The following is a 27,462-nucleotide window of genomic DNA, read 5'->3' on the forward strand; positions in this document are numbered from 1 at the left end:
ATCAGCTGGGGGCCTCTTTGATGCTGTTCTTCACTGTGCTTAGTTGATGTTATGCGAAGGTCACGGTCCAAGCTTTACATGTACAATTTCACATCAGGAAGGAAGAAGTTCCCCATGGGAGAATGTAAAAACCATGATCTTATATATAATTTATACAAGTTATTTATTAGTGTGCTCTGTTAATATAATTACAATGTGCAATTGCATACGTCAAGAATAAATTGCTGTATCATGTCATCTGCAGATCCGACACAAGTACATTCAGCAGTACTCAACACAGTCTGCTGGGTGGCATTTCCTTGTGTGAGAGTATGTCCAGTTACTTCACTGACCTCCCAAAACTCCTCCGGCAGGGCAATCTGTAGCTGCCGCAGAGAAATTCAAGTAGGGCCCATGGAATAATTGCTGGCTTTCATTGAAGGCATATGAAGGAATGTTTAGAAATCAAATGCCAAGGCTTAGGGGAAAGTGGGGAGGAGACCAAACAAATGTGCTTTGATTGCCTAAGAAATGGATTTTTCTATACTCAAAAAAAAAGGGGGGTGGAGGAGAAAAGGAAAGAAAGCACCAAGAGAAGTGTGCCTAGGAAGAGGCGTTGCCCTCAGTCCTTCTCTAATGGCTAACAAAATCATCACGCAAATGAGACGCTGGCATGGGCGACCTTTACACAAAAATAAACTCTTTTTCTGCTTCTTCCCCAGAGTCGCTAGACTTGCTGCTTTGATGCCCATCTTTGCTAGATGACTGTTGCTTTTGTTCTTGATATTCATGGAACTGCTGACCCCAGCTTCTCCTTGAAACTGAAATAGAAAAGTAAGGAAGTCATAGAATTTATTGACAAGATAATACCAGTGGCCTGGCCAATAATGGGGTGAGGTGCAGGGGCCTTGAAAAGTGGGGGGTTCGGGATAAGTTTCTTGGAAACAACTTACCAATGACGTTTAGTGACTCTAGACAGAAATTAGACACGGAACCACAAAAACAGAAGCAAATTTAAGAAAGACAAAAACAAAAATACCATAGGCTGTCTATGAAAGGCGAAACTCTCATAGATGTGATCAATACCCTGAGGGGGAGAACCCCAGAGGGTGCGGACACTGGGGGAGCAGAGGAGATGGCTAGGAAAGAGGAGCACTCTGAAGCTGTGCTGCACCAGGTGACCTCCTCAATCACAGCCAGCCCCTTGCTCAGCAGAGAGAACAGGACAAACATAGCCTTGAGGAGGCACTGGCTGGATGGACGTTCTGTTTGACGCCTTCTGCAGATGACTTATGGTTGGTCATCCCTGCTTTCAGGACAGGATACAAGGAAAGACCCCAGGAATCTTTGTCAGACTGGTCTGTGTCTCATAAAACCTCAGCTCCACTCTCTAGGATATTTTAAAGTCTTATGCAAATGAGTTAAATATTGCCTGTGGTAGATTGAGTCCTTTTAGAGCCAACCTCCAGGTAAATTATTGTTGCCTGTTCTGACTACATATAAATACGAAGGCGCCACTGAGATTTTACAAAGCAAGGATGGGAGGATAATTACTATAAATGAGCCCTTATTACGTGTCAGGTACTCTCTGTATTATTATTGCCACTCCTCACAACTACCTATAAGGTAGGTTTTGCAAAACTTGGACCCACTGCCGTTGAGTCAATTACAACTCACAGCAACTCTATAGGACAAAGCAGAACTGCCCCATATGGTTTCCAAGCAGCAACTGGTAGATACGAATTGCTGACCTTTTGGTTAACAGCCGAGCTCTTAACCATTGCGCCATCAGGGCTCCTTGTAAAACTTGGAACCAGGATTTAAAACTAGGTTTGTTCTCCAAAGCCCATGTGCTTTCCAACTAGATCACAGGTTCACTCCTACTCTACCTTGGGAAAAGGTTCAAATGGTGTACTCTGGCACAGCTAGTAAGGGCTATTAAATATTACTCACCAAGTCTTATTGTATAGACACCACTTAAGCTAAAAATATCACACACACAGTTTACGTGGCTTGAAAAGAAGTGCAGTGCTATCATCATTTAGAAGTTCAGATGTTCTAACCAGGAACACAGTGCTTCAGTCCTGGAAAACCTACAGGATTCATTTGATACTTCTAAACATTTTGATTTTAGGAGTCTGCTAAAAAAAAAAAGTCATCTTTCTAGGAGCTGGCTATTTAAATGTTTAACCCACTCAGAGTGTTTCAGGAAGTGAAAGCTCACTAAACCTCACAGTCAAAATGCAGACATAATAAAGTACTTCCCTTGCCAATTTGGTTGTCAGGGCCAGATTCTGACTGCTACACAATAAAAATTTAAATTTTTAGTTAATGATATTAAATTGAAATTACTTCAAATTCTGCAAAGAATAAACTTTCTAAATCTCATCATAAACGCAATTTTTCAAAATTTTGGCTTCTTTTTACCCAACAGCTTTAAGCAAATTCTCAGGGGGGTGAGGGGGCGGGGAGGAATGCAACAAATAAATATTATAATTGATTTGTATTTTTCAGCTTGCTTTTACATTAAAAAAAATAAATGAATTTATATGATTAGTCCTTGGAAAATTATTAATAACCCAGGCATTTGGAAAAAAAGGCAATTATGTCCTAGTAAGTATTTTGCCCTTTATCACAAAACCTATTTGATAGTAGTACACAAAGAATCCTTTAAGTTCTTAATTCTATTTATTATAAGAATAGGGTGAAGTAGAGAAGATTTATAATATCATCATCTTAAAGACACTTTGCAGTAAATCTAACCTCAAACTATAGCATTACTAGAGGTATCCGCTAGAAAAATCTTCTTTCGTTCAAACCAAAATATGTTGTTTCTCTATATCAAATGACTCAAAAATAAATTTCCAACACTCCAGGCTCAAGGGAAGAAATAAATACATTGCCATTTGTCTCTCAGAGCAAATATATTTACTCTAGTTCTTAAATTTAAAAAATGATAGAACGTTTCATCCTTGTCAATATTTTAGCTTCTTGAAATCTCAAGTCTAATTCACGTTATGTGACATGGCATCTGAGTACTCTCTAAAAATAAGGAAATTCATGCAACCAAACATATTTATATCACAGATAAATGGCCAGGGTCATTCCAGGAGGTCTGATTAAAATTCAGAGAAATCCCATATAGGAGTCTTCCTGCATAAAGCAGACTGCCCTTCGGTCTCCATTCAAGTGTTGATTCTCCGGAGTCACTGACACTGTACTTCTGGGTCCTCCAGTGCTGGATGAGGTCTGGGGAGGTCTAACGCAAACATCCTCAAGTTAACAAGCTGGTTTCTCAGTTGGTTACACTGACCCAGTACCAGTTATGAAATTAAAATACACAATTTGTCCAACACAGTGACTAAAAAGAATAATGACATGTTCTTTCTAAAGAGCTGTCAAAACCTTTCACTATGGCTTGTGACACTATTTCAAGATCCATTCTATACTCTACCAATTGCGAATGTGAATATGTTAACAACTCTAGTACCAGGTTGACATTTTCCTTAGCATTGTGGGTAGGCACCGTTCTCAGATAGGAAAACTGAGGCATAGTGAGAGCAAGGAACTAAAGTCACTACTAATGCAGTTGAGCTGGAAGCCAAAACACCTAGGTCTTCCAGTCTCTTGCCTTATTAGTCAGACCACTAGTGTAACAGCTTTGTAGGGAGAATGTTCTTTGTCACGTTTACGTTACAGCCCTTATGAAACATAATTTGATTGCATATAATTAGGATGCTAATTATAATTATATTGACGTTGGTTTGGTAAAGCTTCCATTAGTGGATGGTCCAAATAGGATTATGTCTGTTTGAAAATTAAAACTCCAGAATTTATTTTAAAATATTTATAAAACTCAGATTTTCTGCTAATTCAGATGGATTTCCTCCTAAGGCAGCCTGATTTAATACAGGGCAAAAAAAAAATCCGATCTTTTACTACACTTCTTCAAGTATTTGTATGCACAGTTCAAGTGCTAGAGTATCTATATATGTCTCTATACATGTATTTATTACCACTCCCTGTACCACTGAAATTAATTTATAAAAGGTACTCAAGTAAGTGAATAGGTCATTTACTCAACACAAATACTCTATGAAAATTAATTTATAAAAGGTACTCAAGTAAGTGAATAGGTCATTTACTCAACACAAATACTCTATGAAAATTCATATCCCATGTATTGAGGCAATAGTTGGTACAGAAAGGCTCAAACATGAAAGCTGTCATTCTTGAAGATTTGACTTTGCATATGCACATATATATTATAATTTTAATGCTTCTGAAAAATGCATATAAATTCTGATTTAGAGATTCATATGAAAATTTGAGCTCTTCTCCATTTTAAGTCCACTGACATCCATCCATTTCCTCTTGGGAAAAGGAGGAAAACATTATGATGACCTTAAAATATATTCCGTAGCTGGCCTTGATTTTTTATACTTTTCTGGCAAGAGCCAAAAATGCCAACCAACTGTTAAATTTCTCTTGAAGAACTCATGTAGGGAAAGTGGAACCATGATCTGGTGGAAAAAGAAAGAGCACTGGCTTAGACTATAAACCACAGCCAAGGATTTGTTGGCTACAGGTTAGATTATGGAAAAGGTAAATGATATATAAAAGGAATCTCAGAATCAGACAGCCTGGATAAATAAGATCCATTGCAATGCATACAAAAATCAAAGCCAAATGCATACAAAGTCTCTTCAAGAAAATAGGTTATATGCTAATTAAAACATCACAGCATACAATACAGACAGGAAATGATATGGAATTCAAAAGATGCAGTTACAAATACTCCAAGTAAAAGAAAGTAGTAAGCATTTCACCTGTCAAATCAACATTAAAATAGCCACACAACTAAAAGAGGATAATCATGAGAAAAATATGCAGCATGATTTGAGAACAATAGCCTCTGTTTCACAAATACATGATTTGGGAAAACAAGAAAGCTGTTTTAGGGTAAACAAAGTTGCTCTTAAAAGACTTAAAGTAAAATAAACACCATGGTTTAACAGAATTGTTCTACTAAATGCTAGTTGTTACCCAGAACTATTTAGAAAGCAGACTGCTATGCAGTTCTCAAAGGTGAAGACAGTTAAGTGGTAGGAATCGGCACTAACAAAAGAAAATTAAATTATACATAAAAGCAATTTAATTGAAGCTCCTGTAAAAACCACTTTTTGGGCCTGTTGGGATGTCAAGAACGCAAGGTGGACAGCAAATACAAGATGGTCCTATTTAATTCCATCAAAATTTGACACAGCTCTTCACAATGAGAATTGTAAGCCAAAGAGGTCACAGAGTTGTGGGAAAATATGAGACACAGACTTCTTCTCCTTGCCTGTCTATGATTTGGCTCATCTCTGTGCTTGCTCATTCTCTTTCTACTCTAATTTAGTGTCTTACTGAATGATCACTGTGGTATTGGGGAATGGGCTCTGAGCCTACTGTATAAAGTGCTTTTAATAGCCTCTTAAAGAAGAACCATTATTATCAAGGATGCTTTGGTTAATAATCAAACGATGTAAATCAACTGATACAGCACTTCAAATGTAAATTTCCAGAATCTATAAACATCTATATAACCGGGGGTGTTCTTATCAAGAGGCAATATATATAGAGAGTTTCTAATTTAATACATTCTCAAAAATAACTCTACCTCTTCAGAAAATACATGTCTTAGGTTCTCATTTATGCAACTTTTCTATGACTTGAAGATAACAGTTTTTTTTTGGCAATATCAGAGGAAATGTCTTCTTCGAGAGAATAGCTGTTATAACTGTTTGTCTATAAACAAGTCTACCATACAGGAAATCCTTTAAAAATGAAGGGCCAACTCAGTTTGTGTTTTCAAGGGCAGGTGTTACCTGACCCAAACAATGTTATATCCCTAAGTGATGTATAGACTTTGCTGTATGCTGTGGGTTATGTCCTTAACTCTATCCTATCATCTAGCTAGTATGTGCTAGGACATCAGGCAAGTCTGAGAGCATGGCTCAGTCAAAAACATAGGTCTAGAAGGCTGGCTCCAAATACTGCTAGTGGGAAGCTGATAAATGCTTTTTGGTTGCTGTTGATTTTGTTTTTAAATCTATGTCAAGTAAAGTTCTTAAAAACAGTAGTTCCCACTTGATACATTATTAACTCATGGGGCTGTTAAGTTTGAGGTGGGCCACGAGAGCTTTCTTATCAATAATAAAGTGAGAAAGTTTGAAAATGGTCTATCCTTTTGCAGCTGGTCAATGCACTTCGTGAGCAGCCACTACCATCTGGAGGCTTCTACACTGCTATGATGCTGAGCAAGTTTTAGTAGTGGTTCCAGGTTAATATGAACTAGGTAGAAAGGCCTGGCAACGTACTTCTGAAAATCAGCCAATGAAAACCCTATGGATCACAATGGCCCAATCTGCAACCGATCATGGGGATGGTGCAGGACCCGGCAGCATTTTATTCTGTTGTGCATGGGGTTGCCATTAGTTGGGGGCCAAATCAATGGCAGCTAACAACAACATCCTTCCAGTAAGGTCTCTCCCATTTACTTGTATTCTGAGATGCTTTCTTAAAAGGCAGTGAAGGGCGTGGAGTTATAGCAGAATGCTGGGCCATCCATATAATCCCTAGGAGCCTAAATACACTCACATTGTTGTTTGCTGCTGTTGAGTTGATTCTGACTCATGGCAACCCCATATGTGTCAGGGTAGAACTGTGCTCCATAGGGTTTTCAATGGCTATGTATGACCTTTTAGGAGAAGATCACCAGGGCTGTCATCTGAGGCACATCTAAGTGGGTTTGAACCACCAACCTTTTGGCTAGGAGTTGAGTGCTTAACTATTTGCACCACCAAGGGACTCCAACACTCACATTCCCAACATTCACATTAATCCCTGATAAATTAAAGTTTTACAGTAAGAAAACAGTCTCATTTCAAGGGCAGGAGTCCTTTAACAAAATCTCACATATTAAAATATTTGATATTCTTAGTCACAGAATAGTGTCAGCAACACTTGTTCCAAAATTTCCCATTGGAGGTTAAGCTGATTTGAAATCTGTCTCCTTTTGTCTCTTGGGACTTTTACTCTTACCTGAAGAGAACATTATAGAATTTACTATAGTGTCAAATGGAAGATACAAGGCAGAGAGGAACTGCTGTAAAATAGAATAAATCGATCCTAAATGTTGAAAAGTTAACTGATACTTTTTCTTTCTCACTAAGGGTCATAAAATATCCACTGAAAGATATGTACATGACACAAGGTCTGCATCTAGTTACTGGCTTTTCATTGATCCTTTTCTAAAACAGTGTAAGATGTTAGGCCAATATTCTCTAAGGGCATAATCGGTGCTACTCAAAGAATTTCTGATTTAATTTTAGTTAAACTTTAACAGAAGAATAAAGATATAAAGGAAGAGAATATGATGTCAAATATAAAAATAAACCTGCAAAATCACAAAAACTTGAAAGGACAAGTCACTCTACTCCAAAGTAACTTGGTCCTCCTCAAAAGAATTTCTAATTTTAGATTTTTAAGTTTTCATGTCAATATTTTTTGCCCCAAATGGAAGGACCATCCTGTTGCCATACAGAAAAAAAAAAAAAAAAAAAAATCTGTTCTATGAATAATCCTTAGCCCAGTCCCAGGTTGGAAGTTACTCAATTAAAGTTCCATTTTGTTAGTGCCAGTTCATAAGCTTTAGATCAGTGAAGGATGATAATCGAAGGCTCTAACCATTTGTTGGCTGTGACTTCCTGTGCCCAATTGCATTCACTTCCTCTTCCGCAATGGTAGAGTACAGTTTTGAAGATCTTTTCCCTCTACTGGAAGGCTTGTCATTGTCGTGATCTGAATTTCTTTTGTAATAATATCCTCTTTGCACTACTGAGGAAAAGGGATTCAATTTACCCTTTATATTAGCAAAGACATAAATGTGTTGACATTAATATAAAAAAGATAGTAATATTAAAAGTTAAATATCGTCTTACCCACCCCATTTAGGATTCAAGGGACCTGCTGTATTGGTCCTGGGCAGAACCACCATTATCTACAGAATTCGACAGCCAACATTATGGAAATGTGCAAAATGAGGTGAGCTTTGAGTCTGCCCCAAAAAGGTTCTAACAAAAAAGCCCGTGTTACCATTTTGATTCCACGATGGATTAATGGAAATCACATTCACGATGGAATAGTCCAGAAGAATCACAGTAATTTACCTGTTTCAGAAATTAGTTGGGCATGCTAGTCCAAAGGGAGGCACAGAACAAGGAAATGGAGTAACCAGCGTGAATAATGCACAAGAAAATAGGAAAGAGTACATGAGGAACACTTTATATATAAAGAAAAGACAGGGCTCATAAGCGGCTGTTATTTCTGGGTCACCTTAGTGGACAAGCTGATAAACAAATTGAAGTCACAATCTCACCACCTTAGACATTTACAACCTGTTCTCAGACCTTGTGTATATTTTCAGTTGAACTTCAGTACAAAGTGATACCATCAGAATGATCTCTGATTAGCTTACTCTGGACCCCAGAGGTAGAGTAAATGTTCTCCATAGTTCCACAGCCCCTACCATCCAACTGGAAAGATGGTGGCATGATCTATTCTTAATATTTGCTATTGCGGGCAGGGAGGGAGGCAATTAAATGTCTACCGCTGAAGCAACTCGTTCTGTTTTATTTCTTATCTTCCAGGGAAAGAAAACACAACTTTTCACAGCAGCTAAAGGCACACTAGTGGCATTCTGTGTTTTACCCACTTAGTTAACCCTCAGAAGGTCCACGATACACATTCTTACTCTAGAGGCTGGGGGGTTACTCTACGCCTTGTTTTGATCATCTATAGGCATCTAGAAAACATCATTTTCCAAAACTGTTAAACAATTATTTTTAATTCAACCTTCTGATGTTTTTAAAAAAAATCCTTCAACATTTTAGTTGCTTTAGACAAAATGGAAGTTCCTACTTACCACTACTATCTCCTCCCTACCTCCCTATGTCTCTCCATTGGATTCTTTCAGACATTTTCAAAGCTTCCTTCTAAGTAAAGATGTAAGTAAGCCTTTGAGGGAAGGAGGAAAATGGACGGTAGGAGTGGGGGAGGGGCTTGTGGCCAGATCAGGGCTGCCAGAGGCACTTCCTGGGTCAGTTCAGGAACCACTAGGAGCTCTTCCTCCTACACCAAGACTTCCAAGGCTGTGACTGTAATACTGAGCCCTGTATTCATTTACTCCTTGTGAACTGACTACAGGTGCCAGTCACCACTGATGATTTCAGTTTCTGTTTGACAGGAGTGGTTTACTAGCTTTGGTCAAAACCCAGCTTCTTTTATTACTAGCCAATAGATGGCTATGAATAGGGAAGCGTGCACCCACCAAATAAATCTGCAGAATGTATAGAAGAAAGCAGGCAATGTTATTATTATTATTTTTTAATTAGACTCCCAAGACACAAAGGCAGTACTCAGAAACACTTTCTGTTGTCTTTAACCCGAGAATATTATTATTTAAAAATAAAAATAAAAAAGGATAATGTAGGAAGATGTCAGAGCCAGCAAGATCAAAGAATTCTAAAGTATTAAATACATCTAAAATAAAACCAATCAATCCCATGCCAGAATGAGAACCCTCTGGGAATGGGGATGCCTTGCATGGCTCTAGAATTTCTTTACAGGAGAAGCTTAGAGGCAGCATTTACATAACACTTCACTTAGAATAGAACCAAAAAGTCAATTGTGAATTTAAAACAACAGGCAAGGTGGATGAAAGAAATGGCTGGGGTACTGCAGCCACACCAACCACCTCTCACCTCCACTGATGCCCACTCTTGATCTGATTTAGGAGACAGCATTCAAGTCGTGGGATACTCTTGCTCTGCTCCTACTCCTGTAAACTAGAAGGAGCAAACTGGTGTGATGAGACCGTAACAGTGTCCATGCTGATGACACACATCTGAGAATGAGGAATGTTTGATCTCAAGACCGAGAGACCACAATGAGATACATGTTCTCTCAGGCCTGGGGACACTGCTCCTGAACCATAGTAAGGGTGCCTTACCACACTAGGGGAAGCTTTCCTGGGAAATACTGGGACCTAGAAATCTACAGGTAGGACCAAATTAGTCACAAAATAATTTTTAAGGAGCTCCTAGCATGTTGGCAGCCAGCTCAATAACATCTAGTAATAAATGCTATAAATATAAATAAATGCTAATAAATGCTAGTAGTAAAATAGCATTAGACCTTTGGGCTGGATGTCTGTATCAGTTATGTTTTTTGCTCTCTGTATATGGTTCTTCACTAAGATCCAATGTCATCAATAAAGTTGAATTGAGTTTCAGAACTAAGAAACCACTCTGGTTCTACAAATTTAATCTGAGGGATGTTGACTTAACCAAACTCTGAGATACCCATTAAGTTCAGGATTAATTCATTTTTCTTGAAATGATCCTCCTTAGGGTGAGAAGCAGCTCAGAGAAGACATTTCTTACCTTCCTGGGAAAACGTTCTAGGACTGGGCTGAGGGCTACTCTGGCCATCTCGCTCTTTGTCCGAAGGAACTTTTTTCAGGATGAGTGGAAGAAGAGCAACTTTAGGAGAACTAGGACCAGATGGAGAGTCTGGGATGTCCTCTGTGGAGACACAAACATGAATCAAACTGTTCTACAAACTGGGTTCCAAGAACATTAAATACAAAAAAAAGTATCATAGAATTTTTATGGCCAAAAATTAGTTTTATGTCTCTGCTCAGTGAAATAATATACACAAACAACAGAAAGAAAAATAATGAATACTCTATAAAAGGTTAAAATCTGCACAGATGGGAGTCTATCCTGCAGACACAGAATTTCAATGAGCTGATATTTGAAAATTAGATCTGTAAATGAACCAAATGTTCCTTCTGCCTCAGACACAAAAAATCCTGTAAATATGCAGTATTTACAACCCATCGCCTTTAAGTGCTATCAAATTCAGTGAAGTAGTCAAAATATAAACGCATATGTGTGTGTTTACATACTTACAAGTACATATATCAAGGTTATCAAGAATAACTTGGAATCATGGGCCTCTAGAACCAGAAAGGACTTGGTGATCACTGTACAAATGAAGAGATTAATTGACCTGCTAAACTAAGAAGATGGCACAACAGCTAGGAGTAGAACTCTAGTCTCTTAGTTCTAAAGCCAGTACTATTTCACTCTAATTAGAAGGACTAACTAAACTGTGCTCCTTTAAAGGAAAAATTCATTATCTCTGTTCCCTTACCAAAAAAGTAATTCTCAATTTGGCGTGTGTCCACATGCGTATGTGTGATGTGTGTGTGGTGTTGTGTGTTTGTGTGTTGTGTAGAAGACAACCTACACTTAGGCTCTCTTAGCCTTATACTTCCAATTCAAGTCTCCTCCTTGCTTTGCCACATAACCAGGGATGTGACAAGAATGACATATTGTGAAGATACCAACACCCCCAACCTTGACTACAATTGACAGAACTGTGGCGAGGAAATGCGATGGTGCATTTGAAAATGCTTGCTGAACTCACAAGTTCTATTAACCTAAGTCTCGCTATACTAAGCACTAAGAAATAAATGAGCAATTTTAGTAAATAAATTAAAATAAAAACTTCTTTCAATGGAATATTGGATATCCAGCTAGTTTTATATTCATCATTAGCAATGAGGGAGTCTAAATACTCTACCAACTAAATGATTAGACCCATTGTGTAAGAGTTGTTTCCTTACTTCAGAGAAGAGAACATAACTAGCTGACAATGCCAACAGCAAACCTTCTTTTGAGTAGTTATCATTGAATTTTTTTTTTTTAGTAAAAAAAAATTCTTTCTAAACTATTTTCTTTGCCTCTTTTCTCCCCACTCCTTCTCATATGAAGCTGTTTTGTTTGCTCCAAGGAAGATTTTATGTGCCTACCAGGAAGGACTTTTAGCTTGGTTTCTGAAAAAGACTGAGCAGGATTAGGAAGGACTTTGATCAAGTCCTAAGTGATTTGCTTCAAGGGTTAGTTCCCTGAGGGACTCTAACATACCCCTTTCGTTGTGCTTTTCTTTAGTCTGTGCACTGGGTTTCTAGAGGGACCAATGGTCTGTAAAGATGGATTACTGGTCTAGCTGGCTGCTAGGTGAACAAAAGAATGTATGACAGAAAATGGGAAAGATCCAGAAGGGGAATGAGTGTGGGCACAAGGGACTGCCTTTTTTCTCTTTCCACCCAAATCATCTGCGTACTGGTGAACTCCCATGATGCACTATGCATCCTAGTACATACACATGCCCAGTAGAAGAAGGTTGTGGAGTCCTATTACCTGGCTGCCACTCAGCAACTGTGTGACTTGGCAAACTTAGTATCTCTGTGCCTCACTTTCCTCAACTGTAAAATGGAGCCATACTGAGGATTTTTAGGAGTTTATCCATGTAAAGCACTTAGAACAGTGCCTGGAACAAGTAAGCATTTAATCAAGATTAGCTGTTATTATTATTGTAATTATGTGTATAATCTGACTATATATCTTTATCCTATTTGCCTAATTTTTGTAGGGGAATAATGCGTAGAGGTAAAGGGTTGATATGGGGGTTCATTATTATTATTGAGTCTACTTTTGTATGTGTTTGAAAATTTCTAGAATAGAATGTTAAAAAAGAAAAAAAAAAAAAAGAAGAAAACCTGGTAGGGAGGAGGGGCAGTTTCGGGAAAGAAGGAAAAGAACAAGGCAGAGCCTAATCCATCTCTAATGATTTTTAAGTTTTTTCTATCATAGGATTTTCTCACCCAAGAGTTAGTAAAAGGCCAGAGAGTAAATAATTTAGGCTTTGTGGTCATAATGATCTCTGTCACAACTTCTCAACCCTGCCTCTGTAGTGCAAAAGCAGCCATAGACAATTAAGTACGCACATGGCCGTGTTCCGGTGAAACCTTAGTTATAAAAACAACCCCAAAGTCTGCCAAGTCCTGTTCTAAACCCTTGATATTGCACAGAATCTGGGATAAAACAAAGGAATGTATGCTTTCCCCATTTATGGCCCTCATCCTTAAACATACAGCCTTTTCAAGGGCCTGCCTCCCTGGAGACAAGATTTCAGAAAACCGTATCAAGCACTGTGGCTGGGTCAACACAACAGGAGACTGACTTTCCTGTTTTCCCCTCCAATATGTACCCCTAAAGCAAGGACAGTCTCAGAGTCCCCAGCTCTCACACAGTGGGACTCAGTGTTGAATAAAAGAATCCCTCAGCCCTTGTCAGAGTCCCTGGGTGGCATAAATGATTAAGCACTAGGCTACTAGCCGAAATGTTTGGTGGTTCGAACCCATCCAGAGGCACCTCAGAAGAAAGGCCTGTCAATCTGCTTCCGTGTCACTTTCACAGCCTCTGGCAAGTTTCCCATGATCTCCTCCTGCAGAATCCCTCCACACATATGTTCGCTAAAAATCAAAACCAAACCCACTGCTGTCGAGTCTATTTCGACTCATAGTGACCCTACAGACAGAGTAGAACTGCCCCATGGGGTTTCCAAAGCTGTAAGTCTTTATGGAAGCAGACTGCCAAATCGATCTCCTGTGGAGCTGGTTGGTTTGAACTGCTGACCTTTCAGTTAGCAGCCGAGCACTTAACCACTGCACCACCGGGGCACATGTTCATTGCAACCTCAGAAACCATTCATGGAGCCCTGATCCAGTGGCTCTGGTGAAGTCACCTGGTCATGGTGACTCCTTGACCAGCAATAGCCTTACCTGGCCGTGCGGCGGTCCTTGGTTTCTGCGGGATGATAGGCCGGGATGCCAGGGTGGGCTTGGGGGACTGAAGAAGGGGCTTCAGGCTGGTGGGTGTGCTGGAAGAGCCCCGAGACCTGGAGCCCACATTCACTTTGGGTTCTGCTTTGGCATTTTTTTCTGGTGTTGCCAAACCGAAGCGGTTCTCTGGGAGACCTGGGGGCAGTTTGGGCACTAAAATAAAAATGGGTACAAAAAGTACACTTTACTTTAAAAATTGAAAGTCAAAGAAAATAATAATTTGAAGCTAAGGGAAATCTGGTGCAAAGTGCTATAATCATTTCTATTCAGTTCTCATCATAGATACTTTAGAACAGAATCAAAACATGCTAGTGGAAGATTAAAGTTATTTGCAGAAAAGCAATGAACTTGATGGTGCTGTTCTGATCACCACTGACTACTACACAGATGACAAGACTCACAGTTAATTGACCAGCTCCATAATAATGTACAAAGAAAACAGCAGTTCTTAATGCATTTGGAGCCTTTCAGATCTTTCTTGGTTCTGGCCTGAGGTACAGGAATAACCAACTGTTATGCGCCTCAGTTCTGGACAATAATCCATTAGAGCTCCAGCTGCAGACCCTGAGTGCTTGCAGAGGGCTATGTGACGGCCATCTCCTGGCTCCAGAAATGTCTTCCTATCCCCGCCTCCATACTTATCACTGCCTTAACTTAATCAGACTACCGGCAAAAATAAGCAGGTTAAATATGATTTACATTCCAACTCTCAGTGCATGAATATACTAAAACTAAGCATGAGAACGTCAAACAGCAAATCGAGGTTTTGACCATGCAATTTACACGTCACTCTCTAGTATATCGTATTCAGTACACCCAAGAAGTTGGAGAGCCAAACAAAAGAGCCACCATACCACATACGACGCATGGCTTATTTTTAAAAACATCAGCCATGTCCCCACCTTTTTGTCTCTCCTTAAAAATGCCCACAACTTGGGAGTTCATCTCATTAAAAAAATAATCAGAATTTCCTCCATTTGGGAAATCAGTAAACGTGCCCTGTCCAGGCACAGGTAATAGTGGTGGGAGATGTTCTCCCAGGTGGAGCGAGGTGAGGCACAGGGGTGAAAGCCGAAAAAACACACAACACAGAGGCCCATTCTTGCCTCTCCATCTTTAACTTTCTTCTTTTAATCATGTGCTATTCATAGAACCAAAACGTAAGTGTTTTTTCTAAGGGGTGGTGGGCAATGGCCTGACTTACCAGCCCCACTTCCATCCAACCATTCCATGCTGCTCAAGGACAGGGCAGAAGCATCCTGGGAGATGGCATCATTCCCAAGTTTCTAAAAAATTCAAGCACCACCATTGGTAAAAAAGTACATTTATTTAATGTGGAAGGGGAGAAAAAAAAAAGAAAAGAAACGACAATAAATAATGGCTCCCTAACTCTACTGCTGTTATGCAGGCTAGGTCTGAACCATCTGGGTCCCTGAAGCTCTCCTGCTGGGACAAAGCTTGAGAAAGGGATTCTGTTCTGTGTTTATTTATAGTCCTGGATCTGGGGTCCAAAGTGTGGCCAGTTCTCCAGAGACTCCCACAGATCAGACGTGTGTGGGTTCAGGGGAAGCCATGGGCTTGGTGACATTTCCTGTTTTCTTGTTGACACCTAGGGAGGTTTGTAACCTCTGGTATTCCACGCCTCCCCAGGTGCCGTGATGGGGGTGCTTACACTCTAAAAATTTACAGAACCCTCTCTAGGTTTGGTTTCCAATAATCAAGTTTTAAAAGCAGCAACCTTTCCAACCTCAATGTGTGAAAGAGGTGTAAGCGGGGCTGAAAGAGGCAGGGTCTCCCTTGAACTGAGGCAGCATGGCATGACACAGATCTATTTCTTAAAAGGCAAATACAGATGAAATGGCATAGGAAGGCATGAATTAAAAAAAAAAAAAAAAAAAGCTCAGGTGGATTGAGGTTGTGATGGCAAAGACAGAGAAGGGTATATGCCGCCATTTTAGGGCAGCAACTGACATAGCTAGGTATTAGCCTCTTCCCTGGATAAGTTATGGCACAGAAAGTCCGTATTAGAATGAGTTGTATAGATAAAAAACAAAAACCAAACCAGATGCCGTTGAGACAATTCCGACCCATGGCAGCCCTGTGTGTTACAGAGTAGAACTGCTCCATGGGATTTTCGAGGCTATGACCTTTTGGAAGCAGATTGCAGGATTTTATTCCACGGTGCCTCTGGATGAGTTTGAACTGTCAATCTTTCAGCTGGTAGTTGAGTGCTTAACCATTTGCTTGCAAACAGTTTGCACTTGACTACTAACCTAAACGTTGGTGCTTCAAACTCAAACAGTGGTGCTGCAGAAGAAAGACCTGGCAATCTGCTTCCATAAAGATTATAGCCAAGAAAAGGCCATGGAGAAGATCTACTCTGTAAAACATGGGGCCACCATGAGTTGGAACCAACTTGACAGCAACAGGGATTAGATACAAAGAAGATATGAAAAGTAAAGTCGTGTGCTTCCTTAATCATGCTGACAGATCCTACTGACAAAGATGATCCACATCTCCCTCCTGTCTGAAAAATAAAAATGAGGTGGGCAGGTAGACCAGCAGGACCAATGATGCTCCTAAGGCCTTTTGTCTACTCATTCCTGCTCATCTCGTGTTTCTGAGAAACCTAACAAGTGAATAATCCACTGCTAATTCCTCATTTTAAATGGTTTTGATGACGTTGTTGTTGTTGGGTGTCTTTGCGTCAATTCCGATTCACAGTGACCCTGTGTGACAGAGTAGAATTGCCCTAAAGGTTTTCCTAAACTATAATCTTTTTAGAAGCAGACCTCCAAGGTCTTTCTCCTGAGGAGCTGCTGCTGGGTTCAAATCGCCAACTTTTGGTTTAGCAGCTGAGCGCTTAGTCACTGCACCACCAGGGCTCCTTTCTGATGACATCCCATTGCCATCGAGTCAATTCCAACTCATAGTGACCCTACAGGACAGAGCAGAACTGCCCCATAGGGTTTCCAAGCAGTGGCTGGTAGATTCTAACTGCCAACCTTTTTTGGTTAGCAGCCATAGCTCTTAACCACTGTGCCACAGGGCTCCTTTGATGGCATAGGAGAGCTTCTTTGAAATGTTATTGAGATCTGACTCATTTATGACATGCTCCCATCTGCCACGGCCACCCACACATGCACAGGAGTGCTCTACAGAAGGAAGCACTGACCACGGCAGAGATGCTGAGAATCATGCAGCGAGGCCACAAAAGTTCCACTCTCACCAGTGAAGGGTGCTAGCAGGTCTCCGAGAAGAAATATGTACACAGCCACCGCAACTAGAACGGGCACATTATCTGGCATCACTATGGGGAAAGTGAGCCTGAGGGAAGGAAGCCCATGTCATGGGCTGCACACAGAACCCTCTGTGCCTAAACAAGTGTCTGCCACCAAGCCCCAGCCAGGACCAGCAGAGGATGCTTTAGTCCATGAGCTGGAGCTGTCTGGAGACGGGGCCTGGCCAGACCTCAAGTCCATAGTGCTTGGTCCTGGCCTTTTACAGCCTACTAGAAGGCAAGGTGCCCCCTGGTGGCACAGTGGTTAAAAGCTCAGGCTGCTAACCAAAAGGTTGGTAGCTGGAATCCACTAGTCGCTCCCTGTAAACCCTATGGGGCAGTTCTACTCTTGGGTCACTATGAGTCAGAATCAACTTGACGGCAGTGGGTTTGGTTTTTTAGAAGGCAGAGGAGTGTGTGTTCTGTGCCCAGACAAAAATCATAACGCAAAATACTGAAACAGGGCCAGGACTGTTGTTGTTGGGTGCCGTCAAGTTGATTTTCAACTCAGAGTGACCTCGTGTGACAGAGTAGAACAGCCCCATAGGGTTTTCTAGGCTGTAATCTTTATGGAAGCAGATTGTCAGGTCTTTTTCCTGTGGAGCCGCTGGGTGGGTTTGAAGTGCCAGCCTTTCGGTTAGCAGCTGAGCTCTTAACTGCTGCGCCACCAGGGCTCCGTTGGCCAGGACTAGGGTTCACCAGTTGAGGCCCCACAGGGCACAAAACTTATGGCGACCCTCACTTTCAGGCTCATGCAAGTGCAGGGCCGGCACCTGAGAGTGATCCTAACTCATAGTGACCCCGTGTGACAGAGTAGAATTGGGTGAAACTGGGTGCCCTGGGCGCTTAGCTTGCTGACCTTTTTTTTTTTAATCCTGGAAGTTTTTTTTTTTCTTCTTCTTCTTTTTCCTCCCAGGCTTCTAGAGGCAGTTCTAAACCCCCACAATGATTGTGCGGACTAAGGTAAAATAATGTCAATGTCATTGTGTGCCTGCAACTACCTAGATGGTATCTAGAAGAAAAGATATGACCTTTAAGCACTCAATACCTGTTCTACTCCTTTGTTAATAAATGATAAATGTCATATCTTTATTTTCTTAGTTCTTCTTTAAATACACATGAATAAGGAGCCCTGTGATACAACGGTTACACACTCAAGTACTAACTGAAAGGTTGGCAGATCAAACCTACCCAGTGGCTCTGTAGGAGAAAGACCTGGCGATCTGCTCCGTAAAGATTACAGCCTAGAAAACCTTATGGGGCAGTTCTACTCTGTCACATGGGGTTGCTATGAGTTGAAACTGACTGAACGACACCTGACACCAACAAATGTGAATAACGTAAAGAGAATTATTCAAGGAGGGTGAAAACACCATATGTATACATATCTTTTATCAACAGTATATTGACCACTGTTGCTTAGGCTGCTAATTTTACAAAGAACACAACTGTGGCACTTTGGGGGGAAAATCATAACGCTAATAAAAATTTTTTTTTTTTTTATTATTTATTGATCTGATGGAATACCCATGATTGATCTGATTTAAAATACTGAGTTTTTAGGATTGTTGTTGTTTTAAACAGACACTAGAGGGAGCAAAGGGATCATCAGTCTAAGCCTTGAACAAATACAAATACTAAACAATAAGCATTGTGTCACTGAGCTAATTTACACATCAAATCCAAAGCACATGGGAAAAAAAACCCTTTAGCACTTCTCTTCCCACCAAAGCGCAGCTTCTCATTGCTGGAAATTGTGATAAACTAAAGAGCTCATTAGTGAAAACAGCACATTCCTTGTTGTAAAAGAAAATGCCATAAAATGGCTTAAAGTTTATACATTTACCTGGGCATCTGAATCACCAATAGTGTGGTAAAAAACAAAACAAAACAAAACAAAACAAAACCTGTTGCTGTCGAGTTGATTCTGACCATAGCAACCCTAAAGGACAGAGTACAACTGCCCCATAGGGTTTCCAAGAATAGGCTGGTGGATTTGAACTGCAGACCTTTTGGTTAGCAGCCAAGCTCTTAACCACTGTGCCACCAGGGCTCCAATAATACTGTGGTAGTAGTATTCATTCAGAGTTTTGAGCAGTGAAGGCCACATCATGCTTCCCTTGTTAAGTTAGCAGAATACAGCTATCTAGTTGCCCTCTCCCAGCTCTTCTCTGACAGTTAATGAGTGAGTTAGAAGGAATCTGTGACTAGCAAATTGCTGTATAATGTTAGTGCTGACAGTAGACCCATGGTGAACAGCTGTAAAATAATGTAGGATGCAGGAGTTGATGGAAACTAATTAGTTGTTTAAAGGTAATATAAAATAGCCCTCCATACCTGGCACATTGTTCACTATTTACGTTCTGAAAATCAAAGTCAAAGGTTCATTGGCAGGGGAGCTGTTTTTTTTCTGATATTTCAAATAAAATAGATGAGGAATTTTCCATTCGTTGCAGAACTCAGTTTTTAAAAAGAAAAAGAGCTCAGGATAATGCATAGAAAACAAAACCTGGGCAAACAATGGGTATATAATATTAATGGCAGCAAATAAGGATGCAATCCTTCAAGTAGCTATAGGAATAAACAGAGGTAAAAAGAAAAAAAGACACTTTATATTTTAAAAGGAGGTTCAAAGAATAAATAATGATTTAAAGTCAGATTTTGGAAGCACTCATCAACTTTTATATTGTCCTATGAAGTTTTTCATGAAGATGGCACAGGACTAGGCAATGTTTTGTTCTATTATACATAAGGTCACCTAGAGTTGGAGCCAACTCAATGGCAACTGACAACAACATGGTTTTTCTTTATGGCAACAGACAAAATATACCAATGATCAAGTATTTAATAAATTCTAACAGAATATCTTGACTCTTTTTTGGGGGGGCCTTTTTAAATTTGGAGTGCAGCAAAAAAATTTTAAGTTAAAAAAGACAATCATGCAATAACTGAAAAACAGATCTGCCTTTATATGGTTATAATCTGGCTTCAATATTTTCATTTGCCTGTCCGTTCTATCTCCAATCACCTTAGGACCCCATTTGGATTCAGTTGACTCAGTCTTTCCCCAGATCTGAGTGTTTCCCCAGAACAGCTCTCACTAAACAGCTCATCAGTGACACTCACAGAAGGCATCTGGGCAGGTGGGAAAAGGCCAGTGTGCTCTCAGCCTATGACCTGTCTTCATATGCTGTAGCTCTCTGGAAGAAAATGACCCTAGTACCAAAGTGAAAAACACACAGCCATTCCATCCTGGGCCATGCTCCTGGTCCTTTAGGAATAAATATTTTGTTTTGGATTTTCATTTGGCCAACAGGCTATCTTTCTGTACCACCCTTGCCCATAAAAAAACAAGTGAAGGCAAAAACACAATGACAATCAAGTTAAAATGGACTATCCCTTACCTTCTGTGCACAAGCAGCTCTCCTCTCCTGCTTGGCTTTCATCTCTGCCAGCAGACCACTGCCCATCACCTGGACCCCATATTTTTGCCCGCCCTGGGGGCTGCTCTTGCTGTCACTCCGCTCCACCTTCCCCATTTCTTCCACTTGGCCCTCTTCAAGGGAGTCAGGTGTTTTGATCTCCTCTATCCGTTCAGAACTGCCATTGTGCTCTGCTGGCTTCATGTCCTTCCTGGCTGTGTCCACAGCTGGACTTCTCCCTCCCCCTTTTGGTGATGAGGGTTCTTCGCTCATCAAGACAGTTGGTGGCCGCTCGGATTTAGATCGAGATTTGATTAAATTGAGAAAGCCACTTTTCCGAGAATCTCGCTTTTTCTTTTCATCTCCTCCTTCACTAAGCTCGTGGGACTCTGAGCCTCTTGATGACGATCTCCTGCAATACAAACCAAGACAGAAACTGCTGGCTTTTACTACCATAGGTTCTAGCAGGAATCCTTCAAAATATAAACATGGAGATTGCAGTAACTATGCTGGAACATTTTAAAAAGTTGATTGAAGTTATTGCACCAAGAGATAAAGAGGAACATGCAAAAGTATCACCATATCCACAGATGAGAAAATAAAGGCACACACAAATTAAGGATGAGAATCTGAAGATGCCAGTGGTAGGTCTGGGAACAGAGGATTTTTTTTTTTTTTTTTTTAAATGCTCTAGTCATTTTTTTAAAATGCTCTCTACTTGTGACAACTACAAACAAAGGTGGTTTCACTCAAGACACAGGTGGGTGACTTACCTTATTTAATTTGGGGGATACTGGAAAGGGCCAGATTTCTCATAACCCCTTAGCAATCATTCCATAGTCACTGAATAGTATCTGAAAGCCCACTCTTGGTGCCCAATCTAAACGAAGATTTGGGTCCTTGCTTAAATGTAAAGCCACTGAAAGAGGTAACCAAATGAAGACACAGAGAGTGAGCTTTGGTAGAGGGTGGTCAGAAAGAGAATACTCACAAATTTGGGGAAATCAATGAAGAGAAAGAGTAAATGAAATGGACTACACGGGAGGTATCCCAAACAACCCTTTCATTAAAGACGGCAGATTGAACACCCATTTTAACTCCCCTGAGTCCCCATTAACGTGACAACAAGGGATTAAACAACAACAACAACAAAAGTATAGGCCCACAGGACAGAAAAGACCAAACAATAAATTTGGAAGCCAAAATAGTTACGAGTGATAACTGACTTAATAGCATCAATAAAGCTGAAGCCTAAACCACGAGGGAGAGCTCAAGAAGCAAGCCAATTGGCACTGTCTCAAGAATTAGAAGCAACAAGCACCTTTGGAATTAGAAGTAAAGGTGAGGCTAAAAGGAAGATGACTAGTTGAAAGCTGATTTAAGAAACTACGAAATCCTCTCCTCAAGCCAGAGCTAGATGACTGTTCCCATTCCACCCCAGGTTTACTCTCTGAGGAGGGTGGATCAAGAAACTCTGAGCTGAGTGATACTAGGAACAACTGAGGAGAGTATACGATAGTGAAAAGCAAAACCATACAGTTGCTGTCAAGTGCATTCCAATCCATGGCGACCCCATGTGTGTTAGAGCAGAATTGTGCCCTACAGAGTTTTCAATGGCTGATTTTTCAGAAGTAGATCACCAGGCCTTTCTTCTGAGGTACCTCTGGGTGGACCTGAACCTCTAATCTTTGGATTAGTAGCTGAGCACATTAACTGTTTGCACCACCCAGAGACTCTTTAATGAAAACCAGGGGGTTATAAAAACTACATATTGAACAGTGATACTTTCTAGCCATTTTCTCTCATTCTGGATTCCAGAATGAGGTGGCCAGGTCTATACCTTCTAGGAAGGACAGCAAGCTTCTGACAAGTGCATGAGAAAAGAACTAAAGATTCTGACAGTCAAGAGAGTCCCCTCCCCCAACAAAATGATCCAAGACCAGCCTACATTGAAGCCCACCAGTCGACAAACCCCACTTACAAACTTCCAAGAAGCTCTTTAGTGCCTTACTCCATTTCATTATGAAACAGGAAAAAAAAACTGCATCCATGAAACAAAAATAGGATAAAAATGTGATCACAGAAATGAAAAACTCAAGGTTGGAATATACAATTGAGGAAACTTCCCAGCAAGTGAAGAAAATTAAAAAAATAAAATAAACAAAAAACCACAAAGAATGAGAAAATAGGAAAGGGTAAGAAAATCAGTGGATTAGTAGAGAAAGTATATGATTTGGATAACATAAATTCAAGAAAAAGAGTACAGAGAAAAAGAAAGGAAAGAAATTAAGAAAGAGCAATTCAAGAAAAATTCCAGAGTGGGCTCCCTGAGTGCCAAGCTAATTGGTAAAAACAAACCAACAAACAAACCACCTAGGACATATCATCATAAAATTTCAATACACTGGGGACAAAGAAAAGACCCTAAATGCTTCTAGAGAAGAGGAAAAAACAAGAATGAAAAAAGTCACAAAGGATCAGGACTCAAGACATCCTTGTATTCTTATAGCAACACTGGAAGCTAAAAGATAATGAAGCAAAGTTTTCCAAATTCTAAGGTAAAATGAATTCCAACCTAGAATTCTATACCTAGTCACACTAGTAATCAAAATGAAAAACATGAGTGTTTCAGAAATTTACCTCCCATGCTCCCTTTCTTAGGAAGCAAGCAGAAGAGATACTCAATCAAAACAAGGGAGTAAATTAAGGAAGATTCTGGTTGAAGGAAATAGGAAACAACACCAGAATGAAGTGGAGGGAACACCCCGGCATATGATGAAGGGAAATCCCAGGATGGCAGCCGTGGAGGGGGCCAAGAGATCAGATTAGAGCAGGTCAGACACCTGTGACAGAGCTGTGTCCTAGAAGAGGAAACTGAGAATACTTGAACATATTAAGAGGACAGTTCTACTTCAACTGGAAACTTAGGGGATGAATCAGTGCTAGCAATAAAGAAAACTAAGCAAATGAAAAATGAGACAATTAATAAGTCTAGGGAAAATAAAAAGTTGTATAGGGAAGGGAATATAATCATAGTACACGATATAACTCAGCTGTGATAATATTTGCATGGTGATAATAAAGTGAGCACTACATATTGATCCAATCAACAATAAAGATGGTGTGCATGTGTGTATGTGTGTGTGTGTATTTGGTTGGTGCTGGGGATAGTGCATATGAGAGCTAAATCATTATCCTCTATAGTAAGAAATCAACAGTTATTATTTAAAACTAAATATCAGAAAATATCAATAAAAGCATGTTATTAGGAATATGGAAGCGAATAAACAGCTAAAAGAATTTAAAGTAGTTTCCTCTTAAGAATAGGGGTAGGGAAAGAAACAAGGCACTTTTTTGGGCTGGGAGGAGGGGGTTTAAAAGCGTAAGAGAACATGTAACATTTTACACCATGACCATGTATAACTTTGATTAGTCAAACTTTCTTTGTACTACTTAATGACTTTACCTATGGCTAGCCCTATGGCATATCAAACTGGCAATCATCTATTTTTTATATAACAAAATGGAATGAAAAAAAATCACAATTTCTAGTAGATTCCATCATCATTTGATGAAAATTGATGTATCTAATTCCATCTATTTGTGTACTAGAACATGAACAGAATCCTTCTAGGGCATATCTTAGTAGAAAATGGATTTTACACCTTATAAAACTAACCCAATTTTATTCAGAGTCTATTAAAGAAGAAGGTAGCATTAAGGGTAGAAGAAATCACAGGGGGCATGTATAACAACATATTGGTCCAGATCAAATGCTCATAAACCTCCCCACTAACTATTTCTAAAGTTAAGGAAGATGAGAGTCTACAATGATGCCTGTGGTTTATATGGATACAGGCCAAGATTGTCTCTATTCATTCAACCAACAGTGGCTGAGGGCATACTATATATTAGAGACTCTGTTAGATACTGAAGTCACAATGAAAAATAAGACCTAGGTGTTGCTCCTGAAGAACAGCATTCTGTTTGAGAAAAAAAGACTTGAAGTAAATCATCAACAGGGACTTTACCATTTTACTCTGTTTATTTTAGTATCTTCTGAATCTCTTATGTTGAGAATACATTCATCTCGTCCTTGTTCTGTAAAAAAATCAAAACCCAAACAAACTCTCAAAGGATTGTGTGCTGTAACAGATGTGGGCAGAGGAGGAAAAAAAAGTGTCAAGTCAGCAGTAGAGAAAGATCAATTAATTTAGGAAGAGAAACAGTCAAAAAAAAGCTTCAAAGAATAAATGACATTTAAGTTGGATCTTGAAGGATAGGCTAATAGAATTTTGCCAAGTATAGTATGGCAAGCTTCAAGGCCAGTGTCATAGAAGACAAATCATTGGGGCCTAAAGCTTGTAAGATTCAGTAAGTTACTCCATTACTTCCACCTCACCATCCTGCTGAGGCAAGATAAGGCACATCAATCTACAGAATGGACTAGTTCCTTCCCTACCCCTCCAGGCCTGCCCACCCTCAGCTTATCATTACCGTTAAAATTCGTTCCTGAATTTGATATCTCAAGGTGAAGAATAATTCACAAACACAAATCCATGTTAAGAGTGTATTTTAGGATGAATCTACATTTAGTTGGGGATTAAATAGCTTGGTATAAATCATGTTTTAACAGCTGGAGTGTTTTAAGTTAAATAACTGTTTAAAAAAATACCACTGAATTGTCTTCTGAGAAAACACTTCAGTAATAAGAAAATGCAGAGAGAACTTTTTAAGAGGCCAACTCTGTGTCCATCACTAATTCCACTGAAATTTTCATACTGTGTGTCAAAGTCCTGCCACTTAGCAATGATTTAGGGCCCCCAAACACATCAAATTATAAAAAAGTGCCATGTCATGGAATCATACAGATGAATGTAATAAAGCCTTAAAAAATACCCAGAGGGTAGGAGTAGGGGTGGTATATTTTGTGGTCTGATTTAGAATTGTACAGTGGTTCTCAAACTTGAGCATGCCTCCGCATAATATGTTAACTACACAGATTGCTGGGGCCCACTCTCAGAGTATCTGATTCACTGGGTCCAGGGTGGGGCCCGAGAATGTGCATTTCCAAGACGTTACCAGGAGATACTGATGATGCTAGTCTATGGACCACATTTTGTAAATTATCACAATAGTAAATCTCATTAAAAAAAAAAAAAGGAATCTATTATAAACGGGTATATTAGTTATCTAGTGCTGCTATAACAGAAATAGCACAAGTGGATGGCTTTAACAAACAAGAGATTTATTCTCTCACAGTCTAGGAGGCTAGAAATCCAAATTCAGGGTGCCAGCTCCATGGGAAGCCTTTTTCTCTCTCTTGGCTCTGGAGGAAGGTCCTTGTCATCAGTCTTTCCCTAACCTAGTAGCTTCTCAGCGCGGGAACCCTAGGTCCAAAGGATGCGCTCCCTTCCTGGTTCTTTATTCTTGGTAGCATGAGGTCCCCTGTCTCTCTGCTCACTTCTCTCTTTTATATCTCAAAAGAGACTGACTCAAGATACAACCTCACCTTGTAGATTGATCCTGCCTCACTAACATAACTGCCTCTAATCCTACCTCATAAACATCATAGAGGCAGGATTTACAACACACGAGAAAATCATATCTGATGACAAAATGGTAAATAATCACACAGTCCTAGGAGTCATGGCCTAGCCAAGATGACATTTTTGGGGGACACAATTCAATCCATAACAAGGGGCTTTAGCATACACTAAATTTAATTGTAACTGTTAGTAATTTAAATGTGAATGAAATAGTATTATTCATGAAAATGACTCTGAACTCACTTAGAATCCATTTTAGTCACCTTCTTGGTGAAAAATTCATCTACACCTTCATCCACTCTCCCTATCAGACCGTTCTGTTCACCATCTTGAGAGACTATGTTGGCAGCACAGACCTGTAAAACAAACAGGTATAATGTTAATTTACATTCACTAGAATTCAGCAAACAATTATTGCTAGGTTCAAAGCACTGTGATGAGGGCCACGGGAGGCACAAGACTGACTAAAATACCAACCAGTTGCTGTAGAGGTGATTCTGACTCATGGCAACCCGATGTGTGTCAGAGTAGAACTGTGCTCCACAGGGTTTTCAATTGCTGATTTTTCAGAAGTAAATCACCAGGCCTTTCTACTGAAGTGCCTGTTAGTGGACTCGAACCATCAACCTTTCAGTTAGCAGCCAAGTGTTATTAACCATTTGCACCATCCAGGGACTCCTTGACTAAAATAAGGGCCCTCTTAATCTACTAGAAGACAAGTCATATGCACAATCATAACACAAGGCAGGAAGAAACAAGAGTGAGGGATGCTCTGTGAACCAATGCCTGGAGGACCATTCATGCTGACGGATCAGAAGAAGCTCAGACCTAACAGGCTGTGAAGAGTCAAACGCTTCTCAAGGCAGAGGAAAGTATTCCAGCTATATGGCAAGAGAAGAAGAAATGCATGGAAATATAAAACTCACAATATATTCTGAGAATGGTGATAATTCCAGTGGCCTGGTGTGAGGTAGGTGGATGGGGTTAATTGCTGTGGCCCAACCCTGGCACACACAAATAGTGGCCACTCAACAGCCACTACCAAAACTTCTCCCTTGCTGGCAAAGTATTGATCAGGATGTGAATACTGATTTGTATAAGCCAGACAGGGAGTCCTGGGTGATGCAAATGGTTAACATTCTCGTCTGCTAACCAAAAGGCTGGAGGTTTGAGTCCACCCACAGGTGTCTTGGAAAAACTCCTGGCAATCTACTTCTGAAAAATCAGTCACTGAAAACCCCATGGAGCACAGTTTTACTCTGACACCCTTCGGGTTGCCATGAGTCAGAACTGACTGAACATTGACTCCACGGCAACATAAACTGGTATAAGCCAAACACCATAATCCTGTCCCCTTTGCTGTGACTGATAAGCAGGGGTGTGTGAGTCAATTCTGGTCAATGAGCTACAAGGGGAAATCTGCTGGGGAGCTTA

General features: G+C 40.1%; 1 protein-coding gene across 1 annotated transcript in view; it reads right to left on the reverse strand.

Annotated features, from left to right (window-relative positions):
• Positions 1–27,462, reverse strand: part of CARMIL1 (capping protein regulator and myosin 1 linker 1) — a 439,497-nt gene continuing 412,035 nt past the window's right edge. Inside the window, exons 32-37 of the mRNA XM_004383977.1 lie at positions 26,272–26,384; positions 20,462–20,891; positions 14,982–15,063; positions 13,718–13,912; positions 10,467–10,607; positions 1–800 (exon numbers count right to left, since the gene is read on the reverse strand). Of these exons, the coding sequence (XP_004384034.1) occupies positions 664–800; positions 10,467–10,607; positions 13,718–13,912; positions 14,982–15,063; positions 20,462–20,891; positions 26,272–26,384 (1,098 nt within the window). The 3' untranslated portion in view covers positions 1–663. The remainder of the gene's footprint in view (positions 801–10,466; positions 10,608–13,717; positions 13,913–14,981; positions 15,064–20,461; positions 20,892–26,271; positions 26,385–27,462) is intronic.

This window comes from Trichechus manatus, unplaced genomic scaffold, assembly GCF_000243295.1.
Source record: "Trichechus manatus latirostris isolate Lorelei unplaced genomic scaffold, TriManLat1.0 scaffold00115, whole genome shotgun sequence".
Classification (NCBI taxonomy): domain Eukaryota; kingdom Metazoa; phylum Chordata; class Mammalia; order Sirenia; family Trichechidae; genus Trichechus; species Trichechus manatus.